This window comes from Scleropages formosus, chromosome 9 (genome assembly GCF_900964775.1).
Source record: "Scleropages formosus chromosome 9, fSclFor1.1, whole genome shotgun sequence".
NCBI lineage: Eukaryota > Metazoa > Chordata > Actinopteri > Osteoglossiformes > Osteoglossidae > Scleropages > Scleropages formosus.
This window is the reverse complement of record NC_041814.1, coordinates 27,136,397-27,163,144: the sequence shown is the minus strand read 5'-3', so window position 1 is coordinate 27,163,144 and position 26,748 is coordinate 27,136,397. Positions and strand designations below refer to the sequence as shown.

The 26,748-nt window shown below is 41.6% G+C and overlaps 1 protein-coding gene across 2 annotated transcripts; it reads right to left on the bottom strand.

Moving 5' to 3' along the window:
• Window positions 1-2,145: 2,145 nt before the first annotated feature.
• On the bottom strand, window positions 2,146-26,381 carry LOC108937096 (macrophage mannose receptor 1-like). Of its 2 annotated transcripts, none has more exons than XM_018756860.2 (30): window positions 26,175-26,381; window positions 23,811-24,212; window positions 23,166-23,339; window positions 22,767-22,922; window positions 20,291-20,404; window positions 19,684-19,827; window positions 19,359-19,541; window positions 19,032-19,189; window positions 18,584-18,697; window positions 18,129-18,244; window positions 17,880-18,028; window positions 17,459-17,658; window positions 15,626-15,777; window positions 15,276-15,357; window positions 14,808-14,952; window positions 12,763-12,801; window positions 12,486-12,649; window positions 12,097-12,161; window positions 11,784-11,884; window positions 10,889-11,031; window positions 10,644-10,758; window positions 10,239-10,426; window positions 9,211-9,337; window positions 8,237-8,469; window positions 7,840-8,005; window positions 7,326-7,478; window positions 6,438-6,554; window positions 4,282-4,449; window positions 3,536-3,595; window positions 2,146-3,423 (listed from the first exon to the last, which is right to left on the bottom strand). In XM_018756860.2, the coding sequence occupies exons 1-30, from the start codon at window positions 26,242-26,244 to the stop codon at window positions 3,182-3,184; spliced, it is 4,440 nt and encodes a 1,479-aa protein (XP_018612376.2). In that variant the 5' UTR covers window positions 26,245-26,381; the 3' UTR covers window positions 2,146-3,181. The 2 variants fall into 2 exon arrangements, with proteins under 2 accessions (XP_018612376.2, XP_029110941.1); XM_029255108.1 differs by having other exon boundaries at window positions 4,312-4,449.
• Window positions 26,382-26,748: the final 367 nt, after the last annotated feature.

Sequence of the window (26,748 nt, the reverse complement as noted above, 5' to 3'; positions counted from 1 at the left end):
GTTCGTCAGACCTTGTTCAGAGCCAACACATGCTGGTAATTGGTATTCAACGTTATATGACTCAACTGCGTAGCTGTATTTGCAGCTGTGATTCAGTGATGGAGGTTCGAGAGATTGAATTGATGGGAAATGGCCAGTCGCTGTAATATAGTCAAGCAACACCCACTATTCCAGAAATAACTAGAAGGAATGCTGGGGCTCACCTACTGCCCTCTGAGCAGAGGTGGGTATTGACAAGTTATATTTACCCCATCGGTTGCAAGTAAATTCCTGGAGAAATTGCACTTTTCAGTGTCATTTTTGCCATGGATACTTTCTGCTGCTTTTAACTTTTATTCAAGTTAATTTGAATACATTACGATTTAAAAAAAAAAAAAAAATTCCCCTCACTTAATGTTTTAAATATCTCTCCTGAAAACAAATAATCAGTTTTACACTTTGCTCCAAAATGGCAAACATCTCAGAAAACTGTACATTCAAAAGACATCATTAGATAGAGAGATCTGGAGGCAGATGTCTGATTCTTAGTTCAGTCTTATACTACCGTACAAAGCAGAATGAGTAGCATGTAGCTTTTTTTAAACTGACAACATTGTATACCTTTTTTGAGCACACAGGAGATCAGGGGAGAAATTAGCCCAAAAGAAGTGTGTTCTGAGACTCTTCTCGAACGTAAAGAGGGATTCAGCAGCACTGAGTGAAAGCGGGAGCGCATTCCACCACAATGTAGCCAGAATCAGAACCTTGAAGCTTTTGATTTTGAACTTCTTGGGAGTGGAACCTCTAAGCCTACAGAGATGGAGGAGCATAGCAGTTTGGTTAGGGTGTAGTGAGTGATCAAGTCTCGTAGATATCGAGGAGCAGATCGGTTGATGGTTTTCATAACCTTGGTTCTCGTAACCAAGGCTGAATTTGTTCCAGGCAGCTACAGGAAGGCAGCTAGACAAGGAGTGGGGATACATGGGAACGCTTCTGTAGCTCTTAACACAACTTATGCAGCAGCATTCTGCATCAGCTGCAGAGGTTTGAAGGCAGAGGGCAGAAGGCCAGACAGGAGAGATCTGCAGTAGTCTTGCAGTAGCCTGCAGTAGCTTGGATCAGGAGTTGTGTAGAATCTGTTGTGAGATAATATAGCAAGTTTCCCAACCCAGATCCTGCGGATGTTATGCAGGATGTATCTGCAGGACCAGTTTCTGGCTTCGATGTGCTGAGAGAAAGACAGACTTGGGTCAATCATCACTCCCAGGCTCTTAGCCAGTGAGGAAGGTAGAAATGAGTGAGTTATCCAGTTTAATACAGAGTTCTCGACAGGAAGACGGGACAGCCGGGAGGTGAAGGATCTCTGTTTTGGAGAGTCTGAGTTGTGGGTGGTGATCAGACACCCAGGCAGAGATCTCCAAGAGGCAGGCAGCGACATGAGGAAACATCTGCAGTACTCGTGTTCGAACTGTGTACCACATACTAACAAACTACACTGATCATGTAGTAAGTAACATGTTGTCTGTTTTCCTTTATTAACAAAGGCACTAAAGGTAATATTACAACACGTGCTAATTTTGAGAAAATATTTGCCATTTTAATTGTTTTAATGTTAAATGTGAGGACCGAATACCGTGAACATATTGTCCTAATTTTATAGTAAAGCTGCCAAGTTTTTTTTTTTTTTTTTTTGTCCAGTTTAATCCTGTTCTTTTTTTACAGCACACCACAGCATCCCATTGGAATCAGCAGTCTGGGCACGTCTGGCTTATCCAGCTTAAAAAATATTGCAGTAATTTGTAAAAACACTGTTAACTTAGGTAACATTAATTAGACTCCCCCCCCCCCCCCCCAAACCAGAACTAAGTTTTACCTTTCTTGGGATTTTAAGTATGTGAAATGTCTAGACTTTTGTATGTGTTCATTACCCAGTTGTGTTACTTTGTGGGTGAGTTTCATCATTATGGGACAGTGTAACAGTTAGGGATAATAAATTTTCACCTAAAGGCTGTTGGTTCAAATGCCATCATACCTTACTGCTTTTACCCCTAAACTACTAAATTATAAATAATGTGCTGTATAAACTGGGTTATTGCTTTGGACAAGTGTTTCAGCCACATGGTAAATGAATGACATCAATGTTTTATTCCCCCCCCCCCCCCCAAGTCTGAATGCTCACTCCTGGTGCAGAAGCCTTGAGCAAAGTATTTACCCTTAAGTGATACTGTAAAAATGACCCAGCTGTATAAACAGGCAAATCATTGCAAAGTCAACACTATACATCCTCTTCATAAATCTGGAAAAATCTAAACGATTTGATATGATGACCAATAAAAGGGGCTGTGCAATATTCTGCTCTTTTCATCTGGAACACGAACCGGCTAAAGGTACTACTTCCATCCCGATTGGTTAGTGGTTACGTTTTTTTCCATCCTCACAGTTTTAGCAGTTGTCTGCCCTTTGTACAGAACAGCATACATGGAGGTGTAGAGATACTCTTCCTGATGACATAACAGTCCCTTTCTAAGTATTTCGGCAGCTGAAATGTTTGTAGCTATGACTGCACTCTGGTGGTAAATAAAATCAATGCAACAACTGATTCACAACATCGACCGTCTCCGGCTCCGAACGTTGGTCGGTGCTGCTGTGATAAAGACGCCCTTGGACTTATAACAAAAAAAATAGTTGTACTATCACACATAGTATTTAAAATGTAATATTCACTAGGCATCTGGATTTCCCATTCATAGTCCTTTTGAAGCAATTAGCTGTTCCTTTAGGTACCCGATTAAATTATTTCAGTGTTTTTGAGGAAATATGTTTGTACGACTGGGGCAGTATTACTGATTATTTTCCTTTAGATGGAGAAAACGAATATAATCTACCGTGCCAAGGCTTAGGCTGACCCTTAGATTCAGAAGTACGGCTTGTGAAAAATGTTAGCATCAGATACAGTTGTTCTGTATTTTCTAGGTCTCGAAAAGATGCATTGTTGATTATTTACAGTTTCTCCTTATCTGTTACTTTTGTGTAAACAATAAATCATTGATTGCAACGCAACAATGTGTCTACAAAGGTAAATATAATGCCACAGAATGTAGAATTCTCTACAAACAGAGTTTGGTGTGGTATTCGAAAATTTACCAATTTTACAGTAAAAAGCAAGCTAAGGAATTTGGATTGTTAGTGAGCCCAAGGTACTTCAGATCATGGATCCTTGCTCGTCCTGCTCTATGTTGGCCACCAGGCCCTCGGAGTCAGAGATGGGCTGGGAGGGGTTCGAGTTGAAGTACAGAGTGGTCTCTAAGTTGCGCTGTCTGTGCACTGGTCTCTGCTTCTTCTTGTAGATGTAGAAGCCGGTGAGCCCCACCACGACCAAGATCAGGATCACCACGGCAACGGCGATGCCCAAGGAGCTCTTCTGGGGCTCATGCACAGTATATGCTGAAATGTGCAGAAGTGGTCAGTGTTTGCATTACAGCAGACACTGCATGATCAGTTATCAACAAATCTGACATGAGCTATTCGAGTTGAAGGCAATGAAAAGCAAACTTACGCCTTGATTCTGTAGGAGGTGGATCTGTAGGTGGATCTGTAGGTGGATCTGTAACAGCAACTGAGGAAGTAATAACAAATCACAGTTTTACTGTCTTCAAGTTCTCTGCATGCTGAAAGCAATGCCACAAATACAAACTTGGCTATTGACACTGAACTGATTTTCATTTGCAAATTGATGAAACAAAGTACAGCTCTAAACACAACATAAAAACCTCATAAAAACATGCAAAGGTATATCGTCGATCATGTCCATTGTGCACTCGCAGTATTAGTCACTCATTCTCCCACTTTTGATACTCGCTAGTCATAGAGCCGTGTTGGGAAACTTGCCGAATTATCTTTACAGTACTTTTGTTGCTTTGCTGATGCTTTATCCAGGAACGTCTACCACTGGATAGTCTATGGGAGCTACTCAGTTTGAAACCTATCTGAGTTGTGCTTCGTGTTAAGTTCCCAAGTTCAGCTGATGGTGAGCTGAAGCAAATAATCTTAACTATTTCTGCTGCAGAGTGACAAATTCATTAATAATGTAGGCAGATTTATATAATCATATTTGATTTGCTAATGATAAATGTCCTGGGTAATCTGCTGTTCACATGAAATGCTGCTCAATGAAATTACTTATCATCAATGTTAATTGTACAGTGTAAATCAAATATTGTAGTGTACACGTTTAGCCTAAAATGCAATGTGAAAAAATGTCCAATTTTAACGAGGGAAAAAAAACTGAGCTGTTTTACTTACTTTTGGCCATCTTGCAGATGTAGGGCTTACCAATATTGCAGTCGGACTCCTTCCACTTTGCTGTGTCAGACAAGATCTCAACACAGTTCTCATCCGGTGGGGACGAGGATGTCCCAGACAGCCAGTTGGTGTAGTCAACCACAGCTTTGTCAATCCACAACCACTCACCTGTGATGAAAGTGTGTGTAGAGTGTGAGTGCAAGTGAATGTCAGCAGAAACGTGAAAAAGATCTACAGAGCGAACCTGCTGTACTCATTGTGTGGAATAACACAGATCGCAGAATGATGTATGAAAAGAAAACGTAACAGAATGAACTTTGAAACAGAATCAAAAGAACAGAATCCATTATGAACAATAATAAAATACAATATACATCCATTCAAGGGGGGTTGCAGTAGTGCGGTGGGTTTGGCCTACACCTCCTGTGTGGCAGGTCTGAGGTTCAAGCCCCACTTGAGGTGCCTTGCGGCAGATTGGCATCGCATCCAGGTTGTGTCCCCTTGCCCTGGCATTCACATATCCATCCATCCATCGTCAACAACCGCCTGTCCCGAGTGGGGTGGCGGCAAGCTGGACCCCTACCCAGCAACATCAGGGCACAAGACCAAAGGGGGAGAGGACAGACTGATGGGATGCCAGCCTGCCACAAGGCACTCCAAGTGAGGTTCAAACCCCAGACCTGCCACACAGCGGACATTGGCTGAACCCACTGTGACACCATGCCCCACAATAAATAAAATATTATTATTAATCCATTATTAACAAACAGAATCCATTATCAGTGACCGTGCAAGGTGACAGTGTCTGGAGCCTATTTGAAAAGCGAAGGCCATAAGATAGGGTACACCCTGGATGGGATGCCAGTCATTCACAGAGTAACCATACACCAATCAAGTTTCGCTTTACAGAACAAAAAAAGAAACTAAATTAAACCGAAAATGTGTTTTAAAAAAAATTTAAGTTGTGGAAGTGAAGTGGACGTGCAGTAACGCACTGGAGTCGGTGCATCTGCACCCAAAGCTCTTCATCAGATGGTGTTTTAGGAATGTGCACCACCCTGGCACCACCCAGTGAAGCCTGCACAATTCCAACCAGCTGCTGATGCCTGAAGAACAATCACCATGGACATTTAAGGCAGCTGGTCTTTGGTCTTGGTCCATGCTGGTTGGACAGCTTTCGTTTCTGCAATTTTTTTGTGCTGGAACTTTCATTCTGCTATCACATTCTGCCTAAACCAAAATTCACTCTTTTGGCTTGAGAGGTGGGGGCCATGCAGGCCCTTGGGGTTAAGGCACTGTCATGTTTACGGAACAATCCTAAGACGACATGACACATTTTCCTGCTGGAAGTAGCAGTCTGAGAAAGGCAAGACTGGCAATACTTGGTCAGCAACAATCTTTTGGTACTTAAACAATGTCTATTTGGGACTAAAATACCTAACATGTGCTAAGAAAACATTCCCGGTACCATTATACCGCCACCACCACCACCACCAGTCTCTACCATAGATACCAAGCAGGATGGGTCCATCAGTTAGTTTTTCTACACAAATTTACCACTTTGCCATCAACATGTCACAGCAGGAACTGGAATTTCACAGACTAAGCAACATACGTACGTGCTTTCTTCAGCCATTCAGTTCTGCTGACTTTATGTCCATTGGAACCTCATCTTCAATATATTAAACAGTAACTGGACCTACTGACCCTGTCTGAATGCTTTATATACTGAGTCAACTTTATGGAATATAATAGTACAATGACAGTTACATATCTTACAGTTTCACTTCCCTCACATTAACTTAGTAAGTACAGTATCAGAACTATGCCGGATCTTTTTGAGTTTAAATATGCGCATTTTGGGAACAGTTTCTAATGTGTTGGTCCTGTGGCAGATGTCAAAATGGTGTAGAGATCTAGTTCGCTGGTACAGCTTTTTGAAGAACGTACACTGCTGTTTCAATACAGAGGTCACACAGAGGGCTTTTAAAAGCTCATGTATTTCAATTCTGAAAGTGCTTCTGCTGCCAGATCTCTCCCTGCTGCTTATATGTCACAGAATGTTATTCACTGGACCAGGTAAATGTCAAATAACCATAGTAAAGTTAGAATGTACCACTGGAGAGACCACAGTGATCTCAGAATAGGTGTGTTACCTTTGTGAGTTTTGTACAAGCCGACCCAGAAGGACTCTGAAGTATCTTGCAACATCTCTAAGTTTTGCTGTATGAACTTAGCCTCCACAGGATCCTCGATGCTGAGCAATGAACCCCCTGTTGAAGAATTATGGAAACTATCATTAATAACCAACTACCATTAACTTCATTTGGTTTTACGTGAAGTTTTTAATAGAAATGCAAGAATCACTTGGAGTAAAGCATGTATGGCAAGTAATACAGCCCTTAACTTCAAGAAACAAATCTTTATTATTATTATTATTATTATTATTATTATTATTATTTCAGCTACATTCAGTACTCCCCTAAAACTTACTCCTTCCCTGAAAGGAGTAAAATATAAGACTGTAGTGCATTACAAGCCAGTAAGTATACACCAATAGCACAATATGCAATAAAACCGAGAATATGTAAAGTATAATAAAATAAAACCCTGTAAATACAAAGCAGTACCATATACTATTTTTTGGTACAATTCTATAATATACAGTATATTATATTAATAGATGGGGAAGAGTGGCTTAGGATAGAAAGCAAGGCATGGATGTGGAAATTTGGGACAATCGGAATAGATATGAGTTCATATCTTAGAGATACCAGTCAGACTGCTGTTGAATTATTTGCTATGACTATAAAATATTTACTTCTTTTAGCAAATCAGGCGCCATAAAATTTTACTTGCAGCAAATAATATTGCATTTAACAGCTTTAATAAGCAGCAGGAACATATGATGGGATGCACTGATTGTTCAGACATTCTTAAGATTTGGAAGCTGTTTCTAACATCAGAGATCATGCTGTGAACTCAAAGTGAGTGGTGAGCCCAAGCAGTATACACTAAATGGGCACAGTGACGGCACCCTGTACCCCTTCGCATGCAGTCCGTGGAAGCATGTGCCCACATGAGAAACACGGAGGACATGATAGCGTAGCAGTGGCCTCTGAATGGCACCCAAGTAGCCCTTGCTGTTGACTCGGGGCAGTGTCCTGGGAGCTGAGGAGGATCCGTGGGAGCAACATCTGTAAGGAGAGGACTACTCAGATCATCTGGTTCTTTAAAGGAGTTTCAAACTACATGTGATATTGAATGTATGTTCAAAGGAGTCAAAAGGTCTTCATGTTCTGAAGTGAAATACAGTTGGGAAAAAAGATCAAATGAGTACAAGAACTTGAGCACCTCTAGCGGTGAGAGATTTTAATACACATAGATGAAAAAAGGGAAGTGACCTTCAATGTAGCACAGCTCTGCAAAAGTGATCCATCCTAGTATAAATTCATTATCAGACTCATCAACAAGTGAATGACAGTAGACCTTGAGCCAAATTCATTGGAACAGTTTCAACGCCTGCTTTTGGAAAGTATGACTTGCCCAATGTCTTACCAGTTGAACGTTTACACAAAGAGTAATGGATCTCGTCGCAAGAGGTAGTTTTCCATTTCCCATCAACGTCAATGTACACACACGCAAGGTTGCTTTTGGGCTCCCCAGGTGCCCAGTTGGAGTAGCGCAGCCGCCAATTATCAGTCCAATGGAAGTATCCACTAGTCTAAATGCGAAAAATACGTGAAGCAAGCGGCATGCTCATTAGAAGAATATGTATGTCCATTGCAAAACCCATGCTTTTCTTACATTTGTCTGTTTAGAATATTTTACAACATATCAGTACTGAGACATCAGGAAAAACTGAAATCTCCAAACAGTTCCAAAATTCATCTGGCAAAATCTTGAATTTGAATGAGGGCTTGTCTGCGAGTTTGACCCTGGAGGTTCACGGTACCATGTTGCTGTTGAGGCCAATCCATAGGGGCTCCTTGTAGTTCTGAAGGCGTAGCATGACGAAAGCCTGTGCGATAGGGTCCATGATGCTCGCCAGCTCTGCGTTGTCTGCCTTGCATTGCATTCTGGCCTCATCCCAGTTCATCTTCTGGGACACCACCTTGAAGGAGCTGTTTCCCAGACTCTGGTATGTCTCAGGGAGTTCTGTAGCAGCTGGAGGATTTATCTGGGGATCTAGACCAGAGAATTAAAAGTAGTATGAGAGTCTCTACTTGAGAAAAAAGAACTGAAAAGGCCGAGAGAGTTGACAAGATGATGTTTGTATAAGGGTTGGCTGAAAACAGTTAACTGAAACAGCAACAAATCTTTGTATCATCACCCATTCATTCTACCGGTCACCATATTCCATTTGAAGCACAAACAAATGTGCAAGACATTTTTCTTCTAGTGCTTCTCTGCAACAAAAATGAATACGTATGCATAGTAAACAATAAATAATAAATATGTGCAGAATAAACAGTTTGCAGAATCTGAAAGCATGGCAAAAACCAACACCTGGTTTAACTGATAATTTGTATGTCCAGCCAATGCAATACTCTTTCCAATTCATGAGGACCAGCTGCCCCAGACTGAAAAACAATCAATGACAATATACAAAAGGAAGCTGGTTCTGATGACTGAGGGATGCTGAAGTTTGACAGTGTCTACTTTCATTGTAGAGTGATCCTTATTCTTTTTTGCTCAGTCATCAGTTGCTTTTTCTCTAGAAGATTTAGTCCCTTAGTATCCCCATTTTTTGCTAACTTAATTGTAATAAAGATACTCATTTTTAAGACATGGTGTCTCTGGTGTTTGTAAACTGCCCTTTTGGGCCCCTCGTCTCCTCTTCAGACCACATTATGCATGATTAACAAACAACAAAAATGCATAACAAAGCAATGGTTAAAAGGGGTGAGCGATGCAGGGAATCCTCACCAATGTTCTTCTTGCAGATGAAGCCCCGGGCCAGTGTGCAATCCTCCATCTTCCATAACCCAGTTATGATGGAGGAGCTGATTAGCATCACCACACAGTGATACTGGTTGAGTAAGTGGAAGTTGAACTAAGAAGCAAAAAACATGTTCATCTTTCCAGCTGACATACAACCATGAAGCCAACCACATTAACTCAGAGATAATAGTTTTCCACCTCTTTTTACATGAAGAGTTCAAGTGTGCAATGGCTGAAATGGCACTCTGCTGTAAACCACACAGAAGTGTAGATACTGGCATACGTACAGACACCCCTCGACTTACGCGAATAGACCATTCTTCAACCCCTTAGGTAAGTCCAAAGTTACGTATGTCAGACTCCCCCTCCTCCCCCACCATTCAACATAATAACATTAATAATTTTTCCATCTCTGTTATTGCACCTTGACGTTTCTTGGTTATTACTGTAGTTTTCATGCTAGCTGTTCCTTTCACGGGCTTCTTAATATGTTCAGCATCCTTCACTATCGTATTTATAGTCGATACAGCTAAACCTGGTTCCTGTGCTATAGACAATAATCACTGTCCACCTTCATACTTCCTCATCATTTTCAATTTCATCTCCAAATTGATTGCTGTACACTTGCGAGACGCTTCTCGTTTTCCTTCAAGTGCACGTTTACCACCAGGCATAATGAAAAGGGTAAAAAATATGGAAAAAAAATCACTACACTAACGAGAGGAGATGTGTGGACGGCTCAAAACACGCAGGAACTGGGAAGATGCAGTTTCTTACCTTGTCTGGCTATGCCGACTTGAGCTTAACGTATTTCAGATGCTTTGCATAAGCGCTACCCATAAATAATATGTATGACTGGAATTTTTTAACATATATCTGGATTTACGCAAGCCAAATTTACGCAAGTAGAGGGTTGTCTGTATTACTTGTGTGATCTACGGTACATGTCAGTGATGAAATTAAGTGCTTTTTCTTAAAACCTAATACCACTCCCAGTGGGACCCATCACCCACCTCAATATGCATCTCTGTCATAGAAAAAAGGTGTTTCCTGGGTGGTAAAGGCATGGGTTGACCTTTGGCCCAGTTGGTGTAATACAAGCTCTTCCCCTCAGTCCACACAAAGTTCGCGGTGGAGGAGATGTCATTCAGGCCAATCCACATGTCAGTAGACATCCCAAGCATCTGGGCAGTCAGGAAGGCTAAAGAAAGGGAAAACGAGGAAGAAGGTAATAAAAGGAAATATGTTCCACTCATGCCTTAGATCATGTACAAGACAAATGGCAAAAACCCAAGTGTAAATATTATCCAATTTTAGGAACGTAATTATCTGCCATTTGTGCTCTTGAAAATACATAAATGATAAACAACAGCAAAATTTTGACAATGGTTTGTTGATATGGGATGTTTATTGCCCACCTTGTTCCTTCTCACTGAGAATAGACACCAGGTTTCCTCCCAGGCTGATACAGTGATTCCTAGCCTCCTTCCAAGGCTTCAAGTCTGACTGGTTGGCCCCATATATTCTGTAACACTGTAAAAATAATCGTGTAAAATTCATAGAAACGTTCAAAAGGTTACTTTGTGAACACTGTCCATAACCACTACCGTATTACTTTCCCAAGGCAGAATACATTATGTAATGAGATTTTGGGCTTTGTTACTTTGTGCTGGAAGAGTATCCAGTCCGAAGGGCACCCGCCTTCAGGGAGCATCGTGGGGGCAATTGTTGAATTGATAGGGGGTTCTGGGCTTCTCTTACAGATTGATGGCAGTGTAGCACCACAGTTGATGTCGTTCCAGAACCCTACAGGGGCACATGACCCAAGATGAGCTCTACCAGGAATCATAAGTTGCGAAGAGACATGAGTGGCTACCATGACATGAACCAGTGAATGAAATCCCTCAGTGGATAACTATGAACAACAAGCTACAGATTCTGACTTTCCTTGCTTGTTGACTGCTGTTAGGTGAGAGGAGAAATAACAGGTGCTAAAATGCAGTATATGCATTGCACATCGACCCTGCAGACATTTGTCTTTTCTCCAAGTTCCTTATCCTGGGAGTATTTTTGTTTTTTTTCCTTTCTTCAGCTGCCAAATGGCTTATTTCAGATGAGTACAAGTAGCAAACATCAGTCATTGTTCATTGTGCACATTCCTTCTTCTGTCACTTTGTATTAACTTTATGTGTTGTGTTACCCTTTTAGGAGAACTATAGGAAATATGTATTGCCCTATTAAATCATTTATCATTCCTGCTCCAGTTTACGTGGTGTTAGCTGCAGCACAAGAGTTCATTTCGGACTGTCATCAGCTGATGGTTATCTAATAAATTTTTGTACTGAATTAACCTAACCCTGTAAGTGTCTCTGGACAAGGCATAAGACAAGGCGTAAAACCATGTGTGCTTTTAAAACTACATATATTCTGTAATAGGGTAATAAGGAAAAATCTTAAGTGCACTTTGAACAAAAAGAAAAGTACGTTCCTCTTGTTGCCACTCACCCTTGTCACTCCACTGTTGACAAAATGATCTCACCCCCCCCCCCCCCACTCACCGGTGCCCTTGAGCATAGTCACGCAGTTCTCATCATTGTTGGAGAAGTTTGGCTCATTTCTCTCCCATGCCACATATGAAACAGGAGTCCCGTCCACCCACCTGGCAAAATACAGGGAAAACCACATAGGGTATTTTTATTCAGTGGGGAATGTCAGCTTGTGTTTGTGTATGTATGTGTGTATATATGTGTATATATGTGTATACATATATATAAATATCAACTATGCTGAGGACAGCTAGTGGTGATGACTAACACTCAATCCTGTATTAGATGTCACTTTCATATTTGCAAAGCAATTGTCTTTCCTTACTGAAAAGACTTATCCAGGTCCACAGTCAGGCCGATGTAGTACTGTCCCTCATTACTTCGGGATATCTGAAATACGGAAACACACATCAGCATCTGTGACAAACCTCAAATGCTGGTGGCACGCTACATTTCCGGGTCCCCAAACAGATTACCTAATAGCGTTCAAACAAAACTGTCCCGGCCTGTATCATAAACTCAACAGACACTCACAAACTCAAATATCAACAGTTTCTTCCTGGTTCTCCCACAACTCAACTCATGACGATGTCTATGGAGTTCCACCTATGCATATGGCTTCAACTCATGATAATTGTGCATATGGATAGCAACAACAGAAGATTTAATCACACTTAATTGCTTCAAAAATGGATGATCTGCATTATTGTTTACCCGTTTCCATAGGAACCTCCTTTCTCTGTCCCCAGTAATGACCACAAGGTCACCAGAGTTCTTCCTGCAGAAGGCCCTGGCACCCTCCATGGGTAGGTTCATTTTGTTGATGTAATATTGAGAGCCATTGTATTCAATCCAGCCATCCTCAGTTGTATTGTATTCTGTGAAAGAAGAAGTGACTTTTGAAGAACATCACATGTATGGAGACTGAATGTGTGGTGTAAATCTGAAAGGGTTTTTGCACAGGTTGCCAGGGAGAAAAAGAGTAACTTACCAGGCAGTGTAGCATTTGGAGGAGGTAGGGGAGTTACACCTGTGGGTTCGAAAACAGGGTGGATGAAAAAGCGGCAAACAATACCTGAAGCTTTCTCTAGTATAAGCAGGTATATTTACATTACATTTATTTATTCAGCAGACACTTTTATCCAAAGTGACTTCCAATGAACTCTATGTAGTGTTACCAGCCCACCTACCTTATTCACCAAGGTGACTTACACTGCTAGATACACTACTTACACTGGGTCACTCATCCATACATCAGTGGAACACACTCTATCTGTCATTCACACATGATGGGTGAACCTGAAAAGTAGCTCTTTGGACTGCAGGAGGAAACCAGAGCACCCAGAGGAAACTCACGCAGACATGGGGAGAACATGTAGACTCCACACAGACTGAGTGAGGATCGAACCCATGACCTCTCGCACCCCCCAGGCGCTGTGAGACAGCAGTGTTACTCGCTGTGTCACCATATTGATAAGAAGACCACCCAGTTGGCCTCTGATCCAGACTCAGAATAGAAACCCATCCATGTACTGGTCTGACCCTTGTGGTAGGATCCCACACCCTGTACAGAAATGAGTGCAACCATCTCTCAGTTTCCAGTTCAAATTACATATAGCCATGATTGAGACCGAATCCTTCTGTCAGTCACTCATTTTCAGGAACCACTTATCCAGTCAGAAATGCTGTGATCTGGAACATTCCTCAAAGCATAGGGGAGTGAGCCAGAGAAAATCCTGGAAGGTACAGGGACAGATCTTAATCACAGCACACACTCACACTGACACCCGTGCTCCGAGAAGCGTACAGGCACCTCCGGACCCGAGTTCGGTGTGGGAGGAATGCGGAATACGTCGAGGAAACCCACACACAGAGCACACAAACCCTGCGCAGAGAGAGCCTGCAGCTGGATTTGAACTCCCACTACCTGCTGTGTCACTGAACCCGTTCGCATACTATACATCTCAGCGGATAAAACATAGGCTCTTTACTTTTTTCAATTCTGTTACTTACTTTGTGTTATTATTGTTACGATTTACTTTTACTTAACTGGTGTGATTCTATAATTCACATGCTATTATTCTTAACTATCCCTTCCTTTTGCTTATTACTGTAAATTTTATTTAGAGAGTTCTGGAATCCAGAGAGCCCACGTATCTAGTGACAGAAAATCGACAGAACAGAGGCGATGTGCTGGGAGGCCAGATTGGAGCACACAGAGCGCACGGAGGAGACAAGCGGGCGCATGAACTTCAGCAAGGATGCGTGTCCGTTGCGGTTGTGTGTGCGCATCTGTGATGGATAATTCCTGGTGAAATTTGGCAAAAACGGCGAGAAAGCCTTTTTCAAGCTTTTTTTGTCTTGTCATTGAGATTCTAAAGAACCTTGTCTGAAATTGTCTGAAAAAAGATGAATTCCAAGCAAACTAAATACAGATGCTCTTTGATTTACGACGGTTCGACTTGCGATTTTTCGACTTTAAAAGTGGTGAGCTGGCGATAGACATTTCGTAGAAACTGCACTTCGAATTTTGAATTTTGATTTTTTCTTCCCCAAGCAAGCGATACGCAGTGCGATATTCTCTCGTGATGCTGGGCAGCAGCAGTGATCCTGTACAGACAAGGTCGCTGTACAAATATCCCCCCGTATCTACATTTTGTTTTCTATATCCATAATGTCACAGAAATATCCATCTGTGTTTCCTGCTACTGGTGGGAAGAAGAAGAGGAAGGCAACTACTATTGAGGAGAAACTCAAGATAATTGTCCAGCATGAAGGTGGCAAGCCCATAATGGCCATCGCACGTGAATTTAGACTTTCGCAATCGATGATCTCGACCATCTTAAATAATAACAAGAAATGATGTTCAATAGGTTAGGTGTATTAATTTCCTTTTTTGAGTTACGATATTTTCGACTTATGATGAATTTCGTGGAACGGAACCCCATCGTAAGTCATGGACCACCTGTACTTATATTTTTTTTTTTTTTTAAATAAAAAAATGAATCCTGCAGTACATCTGGTATGAGTCGATACCTTTTTGGATCTGACATATCCAGTTGTTATAGTGTTCGCAGTCGTGGTCGTTCCACTTCATCCTAAAGTGAAGATTCATCTCGCCACAGAACTCAGCACCGTTGTAATTGTTGGGCTCCCCAGAATCCCAGTTTTCGTAGGAGACCTGAAAAATTATGCAGATTACTACTTTGATGGAAATCAACAGGCAGCATTTGTCATTTGCATTTTTCCCCTTATTCTTCAAATTTCTCTTATGTCTTTACATGCAGTTTTTCATGTAACATTTTTCACTTTTCTATCGCTAAGTCCGCTTAAGGATTTTGAGATGCACTTTTTGCATATGAAAAGTAGTTTGTAAAAAGTGTAAATGTATGAGATATCACAGAAAAAGTGTTTTCGAAACATTCGTGGACAAGGCCTTATGCACAGGTCCCATCAGAGGGACCTGAAACTTTCCGTTGGGGTCACAGAGGAAATGATACCCACCGGAGATCCGTCAGTCCAAACAAATCCAGTATCTGGGTTGAGGGTGTGGATGCCGATCCAGGCATTCTCTATAATTAAAGGCCTTCACAAAGATAATATACATATAAAAGTGATTATTACGATTTTCATATAGTGGGGCTTCAATGTCTGCTGATGATTGCATTTGCAAAAAAACTGCATTAATTACAGACGATGTTCCAGAAATAACATGCATAGTCTTTAAATACAAGTTAAGTCTTCTGTTAAAATTCTACAACAATGATTCACCACCCAGCGATTTCAACGTGAAGCCTCTTGGAAAACCAGCCCGTTACTTCAATGACAAGACCACTTAAATGAAATACAGCTACCTAAACACACTTCTACTGTTCCACTCTGGCACGATCTTGCTGTTGTCAATTTCAAGGTCGCCATGGATACTGACAAGGTCGCCTCCAATGGCCCTGCAGAAGTCTTTGGCCTCAAACCATGTCTTTCTGTCATCTATGGACATCCTGTAGATCTTGAGCACAAGAGAACAAAAAAATTATTGTTTCCTCATGCTCCTGGAGGTTTCTTAGGAAGTGAATAAACCATATAGCCATGATATAAGAGTTCTCCACCCCTGGTCCTGACATACTGCTGGGTATGATGTTTTTATTTATAGCTCTTAATTAATTTTGTTTGATTGAATGCATCTGAAGTGATGACAGAGTTATTTTTTTAGTTGTGTTAACATATACAGTATATATACACACCTATTAAGCTATTCACAATTATTTATAAAGTCAGATAATTTTACCAGAGCAATCTAGGATAAGTACCTTGCTCAAGAGTACAACAGCAGGAGTTACTGTTACTCGTGTACTCGTGCACAAAATGAGAAAAGATGGATGGAGAAGAGTTCACACCAGATCTTGCTTGTTTGTTCTGCTTAGAAATTTATTGCCCTATTGTAAGGGCTGCAAAAATATTTCATTGTTTATTATTGATAACCACCTATTATAATTATTCATTATTTCATATTGATTATGCATAGACTGTAAGGCAAAGTCTATGCTGGAGGGGGTAGGGAAGTGAGACACAGATACATACAAAGTCACACATTATGAGCAATTTAGATTCACCAGTTTAACCTGAAAGACACATCTTAGGACTGCAGGATGTAAAAATTTAAATGAGACTAGAGAAAAGCAGGCAATTTCATCTGTGAGAACTGGAACAAATTAATGAAACATACACTACAGTTTTGCAGGAGCAAAAGGCTTTAAGTTTTACTGAATTAAACATAAATACTGTGTATTTAGAGACTGTTTTGTTTCTGCATAGATTAAGTTGAAGGGCTCAATCAGCCAAAAGCTCCATGATTAAAATTAAGATCTTGAGAACACAGTCCAGTCCATCTATAGGGTTACACCAGAATGAAGGGAGGAAAACAACCCTGCAGTAATATTCATGCTGTTCCTTAGATATAAATAACTAGATAATTAGATGTGTATATTTATACATTGGAAGAAAAAATATTTCATATACAGGCATACCTTAATTTACTGACTCTCCAAAATTTTTGTTTAATGGCTCTCGGCTTTCGACAATTAATTTTTTGATTTCCGGAACAAAAATTCAGTGTCATGAAATATGTCTGAAATGTGCCCCAAAAAAACATTTAGAAGATGATGTGTTTGTGAAAGAATGACTGCCAAGCCTCCTCCTTCTACTACAATTCACAATTAACTGTTCTCTTCACTCAGTAAGCATAGAGCTCAGTACAGTAAATTTCCTTGATTGCTTATTTTAAATTGTCTACACTTGCTTTCTAACAAAAATTTCATTTTTGAATGTTTACTACTGCCTACTGGATGTAAGAACACCACAGTTACTTTCCAAACTGTACTTCCTAAAAACTTACCCATTAATAACCTGATTAAGTGTTAATGCATTATTATTGTTCCGATTTAAAATAATGGAAAACTGGCTTTCAGTATCTAAAACTTAGATCGTTTTCAGGAATAGATTAATTTTGTAAATCAAGGGATTGCTGTATATGTGTGTACATGAACTTGGGGTCTACAGACTCTTATGTGGGCCTCTGAAGTTTCTTTAAGGGGTGTATGAGACATTTTGTTGTGTGAAAAACTGTAATATGCTGAGTTTATGAATGTGTTGAAAAATTATATTTTTCTGCCTTTCGGTTTGTTTTCTACCTTATAGCAGAAGTTCCGGTTTCCCAGGGGTGTCCATCCTGGTGAACAGGAGAGGGGTGGTGTGGTAGGTGGTGCCAAGGTGGACACCACCCCTTCAGCCATGTGCTTGCATATGTACTTCTCACTGTTGTTACAACTGACGACATCCCAAAGCCCAGCAAACACCCCGGTTGTCATGGCAACACAGCCTTGTTTTCTGTCTTTTTTCATTTACAGGGAGCGTGAGAGAAAAATATGGACATAATATGAAATTTCAGCCGCATAGAAATCCATACATGTGATACATGTTTGTGTATTCAGATTTGTGTAGTTATATTTCCCAGCTGGGTTTCAGAGTTCAAGTTTCTGAACACCTCAAGAAAATTACTGTGGTTTTAGACTTATTAGTTAATAACATGAGAATAAGAATAAGACAACATACCTGGCATGCCGATGTTGAAGTGAGTGAACCTCACATTTTTGGTGTTGGTCCATACAAAGTTTTCACGTTCTTCTGTGTTTGACAGCCCTATCCAGAAGTACTTCTCTGGCCTCAACCCCACCAAGCTGATGAGGAAGGCGTTCTCATATCTACCAAGCATACCAAGAAGGGGAAAAGGTAGGACTAAGCAAAAACCAAGGAAATCCTCTGTTTGATGGCTCAGACACAGAGTGGTTATGGCACATTTACCTACTGGTGACATCAACCAAGTAGGAGCTACTGCTCTGGCACGTCTGTTTTGCCTCATCGAATGTTTTTGCTTCTGATCCAACGTAATAGCAGTAGGAGCCAAATCTCGTCCAGCCCTTTGAGAGAAATTGGAATATTTGAAATTTGGAAAAAAAAAAAAATCTATAAATGTCAAATTTAAGTAGAGGTTTCAGACTGGGTTATAAAATTGCTGGAATGATTAATTACAAATGTAAGATCAATATGATATAAGTTAATTCAGATAAACACAATAATGGAATAAGACCTGACACGGTATGTCTGGTTTTGTCAGACTACCTCTCCCTAACCGAACTCCATAGGACAATTAAAATTTGTACTGTAAATAAATGTACATGTAAATATAAATAATTTGTGATGTAAATAATTTGATAGTGTTTTTACAGGGTGAAATCAGCCACAGTTGTTCAACTCACAGCCTTGCAGCCAGGGGATATGACCTCCGGGGTACCAGATGGCTTGGAGGAGGCCTTTTTCTTACAGATATATCCAAATTCTTTCTCACAACGGTGGTCTGCCCACTTCCCTTCCTTGGAGGAATTGTTTGCATGTGTTACAGGAGTTCATCACCGTAATCATTGTATATTTTTTCTTTTTCAGCATAACTCCACAAACTGAATTAGTTACTAAAAGCCACTTTCACTATGTACAATTAGGGATTATTTACTGTATGTGCAATTTTGTTAGCATATAGCTAAAACTGATTTAAACAAACCTTTAAAATATTTTTCCTTCACTGTTTTCTTCTATTTTGTACATGTTATAACATATTACCTATGTAATGTGTTTCTTTCCCATTCAGAAAAGCTTTTTACCCCAAACTCCACCAGTTGCTCTGGAGCCATATGGTCAAGGTCACCTCACCTCTCCTTGGATGAGGACACAGTCCTCCTGTGTGTTGGAGTCCTGGCTGGGCTCATCCACCTGCCACTTGGTGAATGTAACAGGCGAGCGGTCGCTCCACTCAAACAGCATCAACCTCCTTTGGTCGTTCAACCCAATCCACAGTTCATCCCTTGGCTCTAAAGTCAGTCAACATCTACTCAGCACATGACATTATTTACACAGGATTTACACTGGACAAGAATAGCAAAAGTGGGCCAGTACAACACATATATTGTAGGATGGGAGCTTGATATACATGGTAGAGTAATTAGCACACCGTGGTAGAGCAAACAGGGGTCAACTCACGATAGTCCAGCTGTGAGATAATGAAGCTTTGCTCTTCAATGTTGTGGATGCTGGCCAAGTCGCCCCCCTCCTTGTGGCATGCAGACAGAGCGTCCTGCCATATCTTCTTCGTCCGCTCCAGGTAGTAGCAATTCCCCGCGTACTGCACCCAGTGAGAGGGACAGAAGCTTGGCTGATTGTTCCCTGCCAAGGACCATAAAGTCAGCAATGGAGATAAGGAGGACTATATGAATTAAAGGACCCACCATGAGTCAGTCCAATTCTTGTGTATCTGTAACAATGGAAAAGCTTTACATCATAGCTGTCAAGGTTTGACGATTTCTACCTGGAGTGAAGGGAGCAAGCCTTGTGGAGTTTTCTTTGCGGCATATGTACCCCAGCTTCTTGGAGCAGGCGTGTGTCTCCCACTTGGAAGCTTTGGCCGAGTTCAGGACGGCACAGTAGAGACCGGGCTCAGAGGAAGGCTGGCCTGTGAATGACATATAGAGATGTCGTTATGGACCTGCTGATGATGAGAAAATAATTTTGACTAGATCACGCTTTATTGCCAGGAACTTTGATGTGTTTTATTGTCTCTAGTGCTACAGTGTAAATTAAATGTCCTCTATAGTTTTCTTAGTCATGTATATTATGTTTAAATCTTTTTAGTATTATTTATGTTGTCTGTGTATATTATATATATTGTCACGAGACTCTGGCCTGTATATCGTACTCTCCTGTATTTGCACTGTCTTGCACAATATGTCCTACGTGGGACAGAGGTCGAAGAGAAACAAAATGTCGTTCCCTTGTATGTGTAACTCACTTATAGGTGGACTGGCAATAATGTTGAGTTTGACTTTGAAAAACCTTAGTTGTCAAAATGTACTATTATACCTTATATCTTTGCACAAACCTTGCGTTGGACAGTCCTGGTACCTCAAGACACTCACCTGGGGCCCAGTTCAAATAGCGGAAAGGACTGCCGTTACTCCACTGCCATCCACTCTCAAAATCCAGGCTGTTCAGTCCAATCCATAACGAAGCTCCCAAACTCCCCATTAGCCCTTTAGAAAACACATAGAGAAGCTTCATTACACTTACACAGCTTTTTTTTGCTCAAAGCAGATGTGTGTGTTACTCTATTGACATTTAGCTGATACTTTTCTGCAAATTAACTAACAATGTTAAAATACTTACATATAGAGCTGGGTAATTTTTACTGGAGCAACTTTAGGTTAGGTGCCTTGTTCAAGGTTACTACAGCAGTAGGTGGGATTCAAACCTATAACCTTCAGACCTGAAGGCACTAGCACTACCAACTCTGCTGTCAGCTGCCCCATTTGACCTCTAGTTCCCATTGTATGAATTATCGGTAGATGCTAAGCATCGGACCACCGTGTTTGGGAACTGCCTCTGGATGTTCAAGCAGGGACAGGTGACCACACATGTGACAGCATTGTAACGACCCGCGTTACTGTGTTTTAGCGGGAAATGTGTTTGTTGTGATTGGCTGACGGTTGGTGACGTGCGGGGAATATGGGGGGTGATTGCGTCTGCCAAGGAGGAAAAGAAGAGAGAGCCTGGGGGCATTAAGCAGGCTGGAAAGGCTGGCTTGAGGCGCAGGTCCTGGAGGAAACGGAGTTCTCTGACCGAGAGCATTATTTCCCTGGTGCCGGTGTTCAATAAAACGTTCGAGATGAACGCTGCCTCTGCATCCTTCTTCGCCCCATCCAAACCCACGGCGCTACGTGCCACAGTATCTTAACAGATGTAAACCCTCCCTTAGTGAAACAGTGATAATTTAATAAATAAATACTTTTTTTTTTTTAAATAATCCTCACTGGCTGGCTCTACGTGCTGGTACGCCACCTGTTCAACTTGGGACAGCAAAGAGCTACAGATGATGTTGCGATCAAGTCAGAGTATCATCAGAACTCAACTTCCTTCAATACAATATTAGTCCACGCAATACCTGTTACCTAAGAAGAGCCAATACCATCACCAAAGACCTCAGCCATCCCGCACAGTCATTTTCCTCTTGTCTTCCCTCAGGCAAGAGGTACAGAACAATGAGCACTCGCACCGCAAGATTCAAGGACAGCTTCTACCCACGACCCACAAAGCTTCTGAACACACCCCCACACTTTTTCTGACAACTGCACATTGTCTCGAATATTGCATACAATGCATCAATGTTATATAGTCATTGACTATATTATACTGTCTTCTCTATTGTCTTCATTTAGAAAGAAGACCTAAAAAAAAAATTAAAAAAAAAAAAAAAAAAAGTTTCTTTCCCCATGCTGTTATGTCCATGAATAGTTGATGGTTTGTTAGTTCCTTTTTTTCTGCACAATACTTTTTCCTTACTTATTCCATCCCTCGCTATTTTCTCTTATTCTCCAGTACTGTCAACGCATCTTTGCACTGGTTGTATGCATTCACTTACGTTTATATGTGTACGTTTGTCTTGTCAACTCTACGCTATGAGCCATTGTGAACTGAAACCAAATTCCTTGTATGTGTGTGCATACTTGGCCAAATAAATTGGATTCTGATTTATTGTCTACTGTCTGTATCTGTTGTGTAAGTCTCTATTGTTAATAAACTTGAAACTTCGTGAAACTTGAAACTCGGCCACTGGTGCAAGACTCCGGAACAACATGAGCACGTGAAAGAGCTTGGGCTTCGACTCTAAAGTCTATTCTGTACTGGTCATCAGAGGTTCAGCACTAGCAGTGATGGGAAGCCCTGTCGTTCAGCTTTTTAAATGGGAGAAGCAGCAAGTCGAGGTGTACAACCAGAAGGCACATCCCCCACCCTCCCACTTATATGGACAATCCCCAATTTACGATGGTCCGACTTACGATTTTTCGACTTTACAACGGTGCGATAGCGATACGCATTCAGCAAAAACCGTACTTGAAATTTTGATTTTTTTTTTCCCCGGCAAGCAATATACGGTATGATACTCTCTTGCGATGCTGGGCAGCTGAGTAGCAGCAGTGATCCGCATCTCCCAGTCTGCCACGTGGTCGCTGGTGTAGACAACCAATACTGTACAGTATTCTGTGTTGTCAGCATTTTTTTGGATACCCCCCTATATCTATGTTGTGTTTTGTGCATCCATTATGTCTACAAAACACCCATCTGTGTCTCCTGCTACTGGTGAGAAGAAGAAGAGGAAGGCAATTACTCTTGAGGAGAAACTCAGCATAGTTGCTCAGCATGAAAGCAGCAAGCCCGTAATGGCCATCGCACGTGAACTTGGACTTTCACAGTCGATGATCTCGACCATCTTAAAGGATAAAAACCCAACGGTATTCAATAGGTTAGGCGTATTAAATGCATTTTCGACTTACGATGAGTTTATCGGAACGTAACCCCATCAAAAGCTGGGGACCGTCTATAGAGTTGCAGTACTACCTGAGATGTAGGTTTGCTCATGCAGCTCCACGATGCTCAAAAGGTCAGCACCCTGCTGCTGGCAGCTCTTGCGGGCCTGGTGCCACGTAAGTGCGGCCTGAACGTTCCACTGGTAGAGGACCCCTGTCACTGGACCTTTGTCCCAGTCCCTGCCGGCTGCAGAGAGAGCAAGAAATACCATAATGGCAGATGAGGAGGGAAATGGATTGTATTTACACTAACCTTTATTATTCTCGCATTGATTCATGCATCTCACAATAATAAATAGAAGAATAGCTGGATACCGATAGAGGGTGGATCCTTCTGGGCGAGATGCGATCGGGCTTATGTCCAGTTCCCTTCTTCCCCAAAATTTAAGACTGCACACAAGCTTTGCGTTGATCCATTATAATTACTCACATTTCGCTGCACAGAAGCCCCACTTGCTGTCTGTATTGTAATCTGTTACAGTGGCACACCAGAGCTGGCCGTCCGATCTTCCTTTCACGGTGCATTCGGCGTACCACTCATCTGCATATTTAAATGGGAACTGGCAGGGAGCTCCAAACCCATTTCCACCTGTGGTGAAAATCTCTTTACAGAAGTGGGGGCGGGGGAGACAATGAGATTCTGTCATTCTAGTGAAGCATCTAACCCTACGATGTGATTTCTCCACCTTAACTGACAGCGAATGATTGTGTCGGTTCACCTGAGATGACTGATGAGCTGGTCGTTGAGAGTATACGGAACTAATGATCGCACACTGGGTATTTTAAGCAATTCCAATGACATCTTTTATTAGCAAGAACTTTCATCCAAATTCCCATAAACAGCCTTTACCCAGCTATACAGTAATGTAATAATTGTGCAACCTTGTTTTTGCTTAGATGCATATGGACAGATAATTTGGATAGGGAGACTGAAGGAAGCGCTCCTCCCCTAAGCTAAGTTTAAAATAATTTCAACACATCAGGTATCATAATTACAAGCATAATGGAGAAGGACCTGGACTTCCAGGAAAGCAGTAGCAGAGCTCCAGGTGATGTGTGAACATCACATCTATACCTTGGTAGCCGTGAGAGCAGAGGTTCTCCTGGGTGCCGTAAATCTGCCAGCGGCTAAAGGAGCCTGAACCTTGATAAACCATGATGTTCTTCTCATCGAAGTTCCCATAGTTGAGGTGGAGCTCTACGCCCTGCAGGCCGAACAGGGTGTCGTTCTTACACTCCCAGTGCTGCACCTCGCTCTTTTCATCGCAGGGGAACAGCAGCACCTTGACCCAGTCTTTCACGCTCTGCGCACCCAAGCAAAGCTTGTGAGAGATGCTGAGCAAACGCTTCTCCGACACCCAGCGGAAGCGCTGCTCTTCCTTGCTGGGGTCACAAGGCTCTGCCTCAACAGCATCGGCAGTGCGGACTGTTACGCACTCATTATGCTCCACGTTGTAGATCAGGAAGGAGCTGCTGTCTGTAGAGCCCATAGAAACAGGACAAAGGGATGGTTAGTTAATTTTCCTCTAACAATCTGATTATCTCTTACAGAGAATAATACAACTATACAGGGGGAGCAGGCAATTTCCTGGTTGGGCCTGACACCTTAAAGTCAAAGGACTTGGGTTTGAACACCCCCTCTTGCTGTATTTTCCTTGAACAAGGAATGTACGCTGAACTGAGCATTGATTTTATGCAAAATCACTAAAGTCATTCATAAGACACACAATTCTTGCACTTCCTTAGCAGATGCTCTTGTCCAGCGTAGTACATTTTGAAAAGACACAGAGGACACAACTACGAATGAAGTCCGGTACAAACTCTGAATCGGTGACGTCCAGCTGCCTTTAACTCTGACCTCATGAAGTTACAGGGACCAGCTGTTCTGAGAAGGCAAGCGGAGTGACCAGCTGAGTCAGTACATTTACTGGTTCCTAAAAAGTGCTCGTTCTTCTCTTTGTGTTTCAGTTCCTTTTATTGTTCTTTTAAATTTTTCCATTCTTCATTTACGTTTATTCACTTAAAGATACTTTTCCAGAAAGCGACTTACAATCATGGATACTATGTAGCGTTACCAGCCCACACACCTTATTCACCAAGGAGACTTACACTACTTGATACACTACTTACACTGGGTCACTCATCCATGGAACACACTCTCTCTGTGTCACTTACACACTACGGGGAACCTGAACAGCATGTCTTTGGAGTGTGGGAGGAAACCAGAGCACCCAGAGGAAACCCATGCAGACACGAGGAGAACATGTAAACTCTACACAGGCTGAGCAGGGATCAAACCCACATTCTCTTGCACCACCCAGGCGCTCTGAGACAGCAGCGCTACTCGCTGTGCCACCGTGCCGCCCGTCATTTGCCAGAGTGGCTGTTTTTACTTTTTCTGTTCACGTTGGCTGTAAACGGCCCTGCATTCATCTCCTGGGCACTCTGCCTGGTGCGCCCCACCTTAAGCTGTTATGCAGAAAATAAAAACAACCTAATTGTGCAACTTGGCTGTCGTAAAGGAATTTGAGCAAGATTTTGAAACTTTTCAAATGTTTTTATAAGCTTTACTGGAGCTTTTTTAGAGAGAGCAAAGACCCAGAGAACACCACATATGAGGAAAGCCTGTGTTCTGTATCCTTAATAAAATTATATACTGCTGATACTGAGTACAACAAAATAACACCCCGATACTTACAAACTGCACACAAATCTGGTTTTTATCAAGAAATCTAATTGCTGCAAGTGCTATGTTAATCCATCATCAATAGCGGCATGTTAAATGCAGAGTCTCGGTGGTCCAGAGTCCATCCTAGATATATGGGTTTGAGGCAGAATACATTCTAACGAGGGATTTCAGTCCATTGCAGTGCAATCACACACACACACCAACAGGGCAATTTAGAGTAACCAGCTTACCTGAGAAACATATCTATGGAGCGTGTGGGGAAAACCAGAGCACCCAAAGCATGAGAAGAACACCCTGACGCCACACACTCTGAGCCGGAAACGAACCCGCAGTTTAACGACTCAGGAGCTGTGAGGCTGCGAGCTATGGTACCCGCTGCACCATCATACTGCCCTTACACATTTTATTTTTATTTGTTTTGTAAAGCATATTTCCTACATATTATAATATCCTGTTTTTTTTGAAGACTGGGTCACGGTAAAAGTTTCTAGTTCAAGCAAAATGGAAATAAGCATGAATGGCAGTTAACGGCGATCTAGTTACAGAGGAAAATATTTGAAAATTTACTCTCTGTGTTTAAGCAATGTTAGTAACCTGCAAGGGTGACCAGCTGGTGATCTCTTGATGAAAGTATAATTATGTACAATGTGACTACTGTAGTAAGCATAACTGCAATCTCCTGTACATATTTATCATGAGGTTGACACGGTTTCACATGGATATGCGATATAGGAGAAATAGAAAACTCACCTGTCTGAAAACTGAAGCAAAATGTGTGAACGAAGAAAAAAAAGACAGCGAGTGAAGTCCTTGTCATCATAATTAATGTGCAGTTTTCCTTGCAAATCTGAATGAAAATGTGGAAAAAAAAAACTGACACACACTTAGGTCTCAGACCAGGATGAACTGCACCAGATGCGTGTTCCGTGTGAAAGATTCGCACAAAGAGGCCCCCTTTAAAACACCTAATGGCATGATGTAAGAAATATTTTTGAAAATAATGTGGAATAGAGTGGGGTGGGCGTTTGGTGGTGGTGGGGGGGTGTCATAGCAGTGTTTGCCTGGGAAGTGCGAAGTGGGGATTGCCGTTGCTCGTTTCCTCATTTTGTTTCCTTGTTTTTCAATGAAGCGACTGCGAAAATATTGTGATGCGCTGGAGCGCAAGACTACTTATCGCAGCAGCTGGAGTTTGGCAGCCTTGTTCAAATGGCTTTAACTAAACCATCAACGGGATGGTATCAAACACTGCAATGGAGTAGTATGGTATCAAATATGGAATAGTATGGTATCAAATATTGTAATAGAGACAAAGACGGTACCAAAT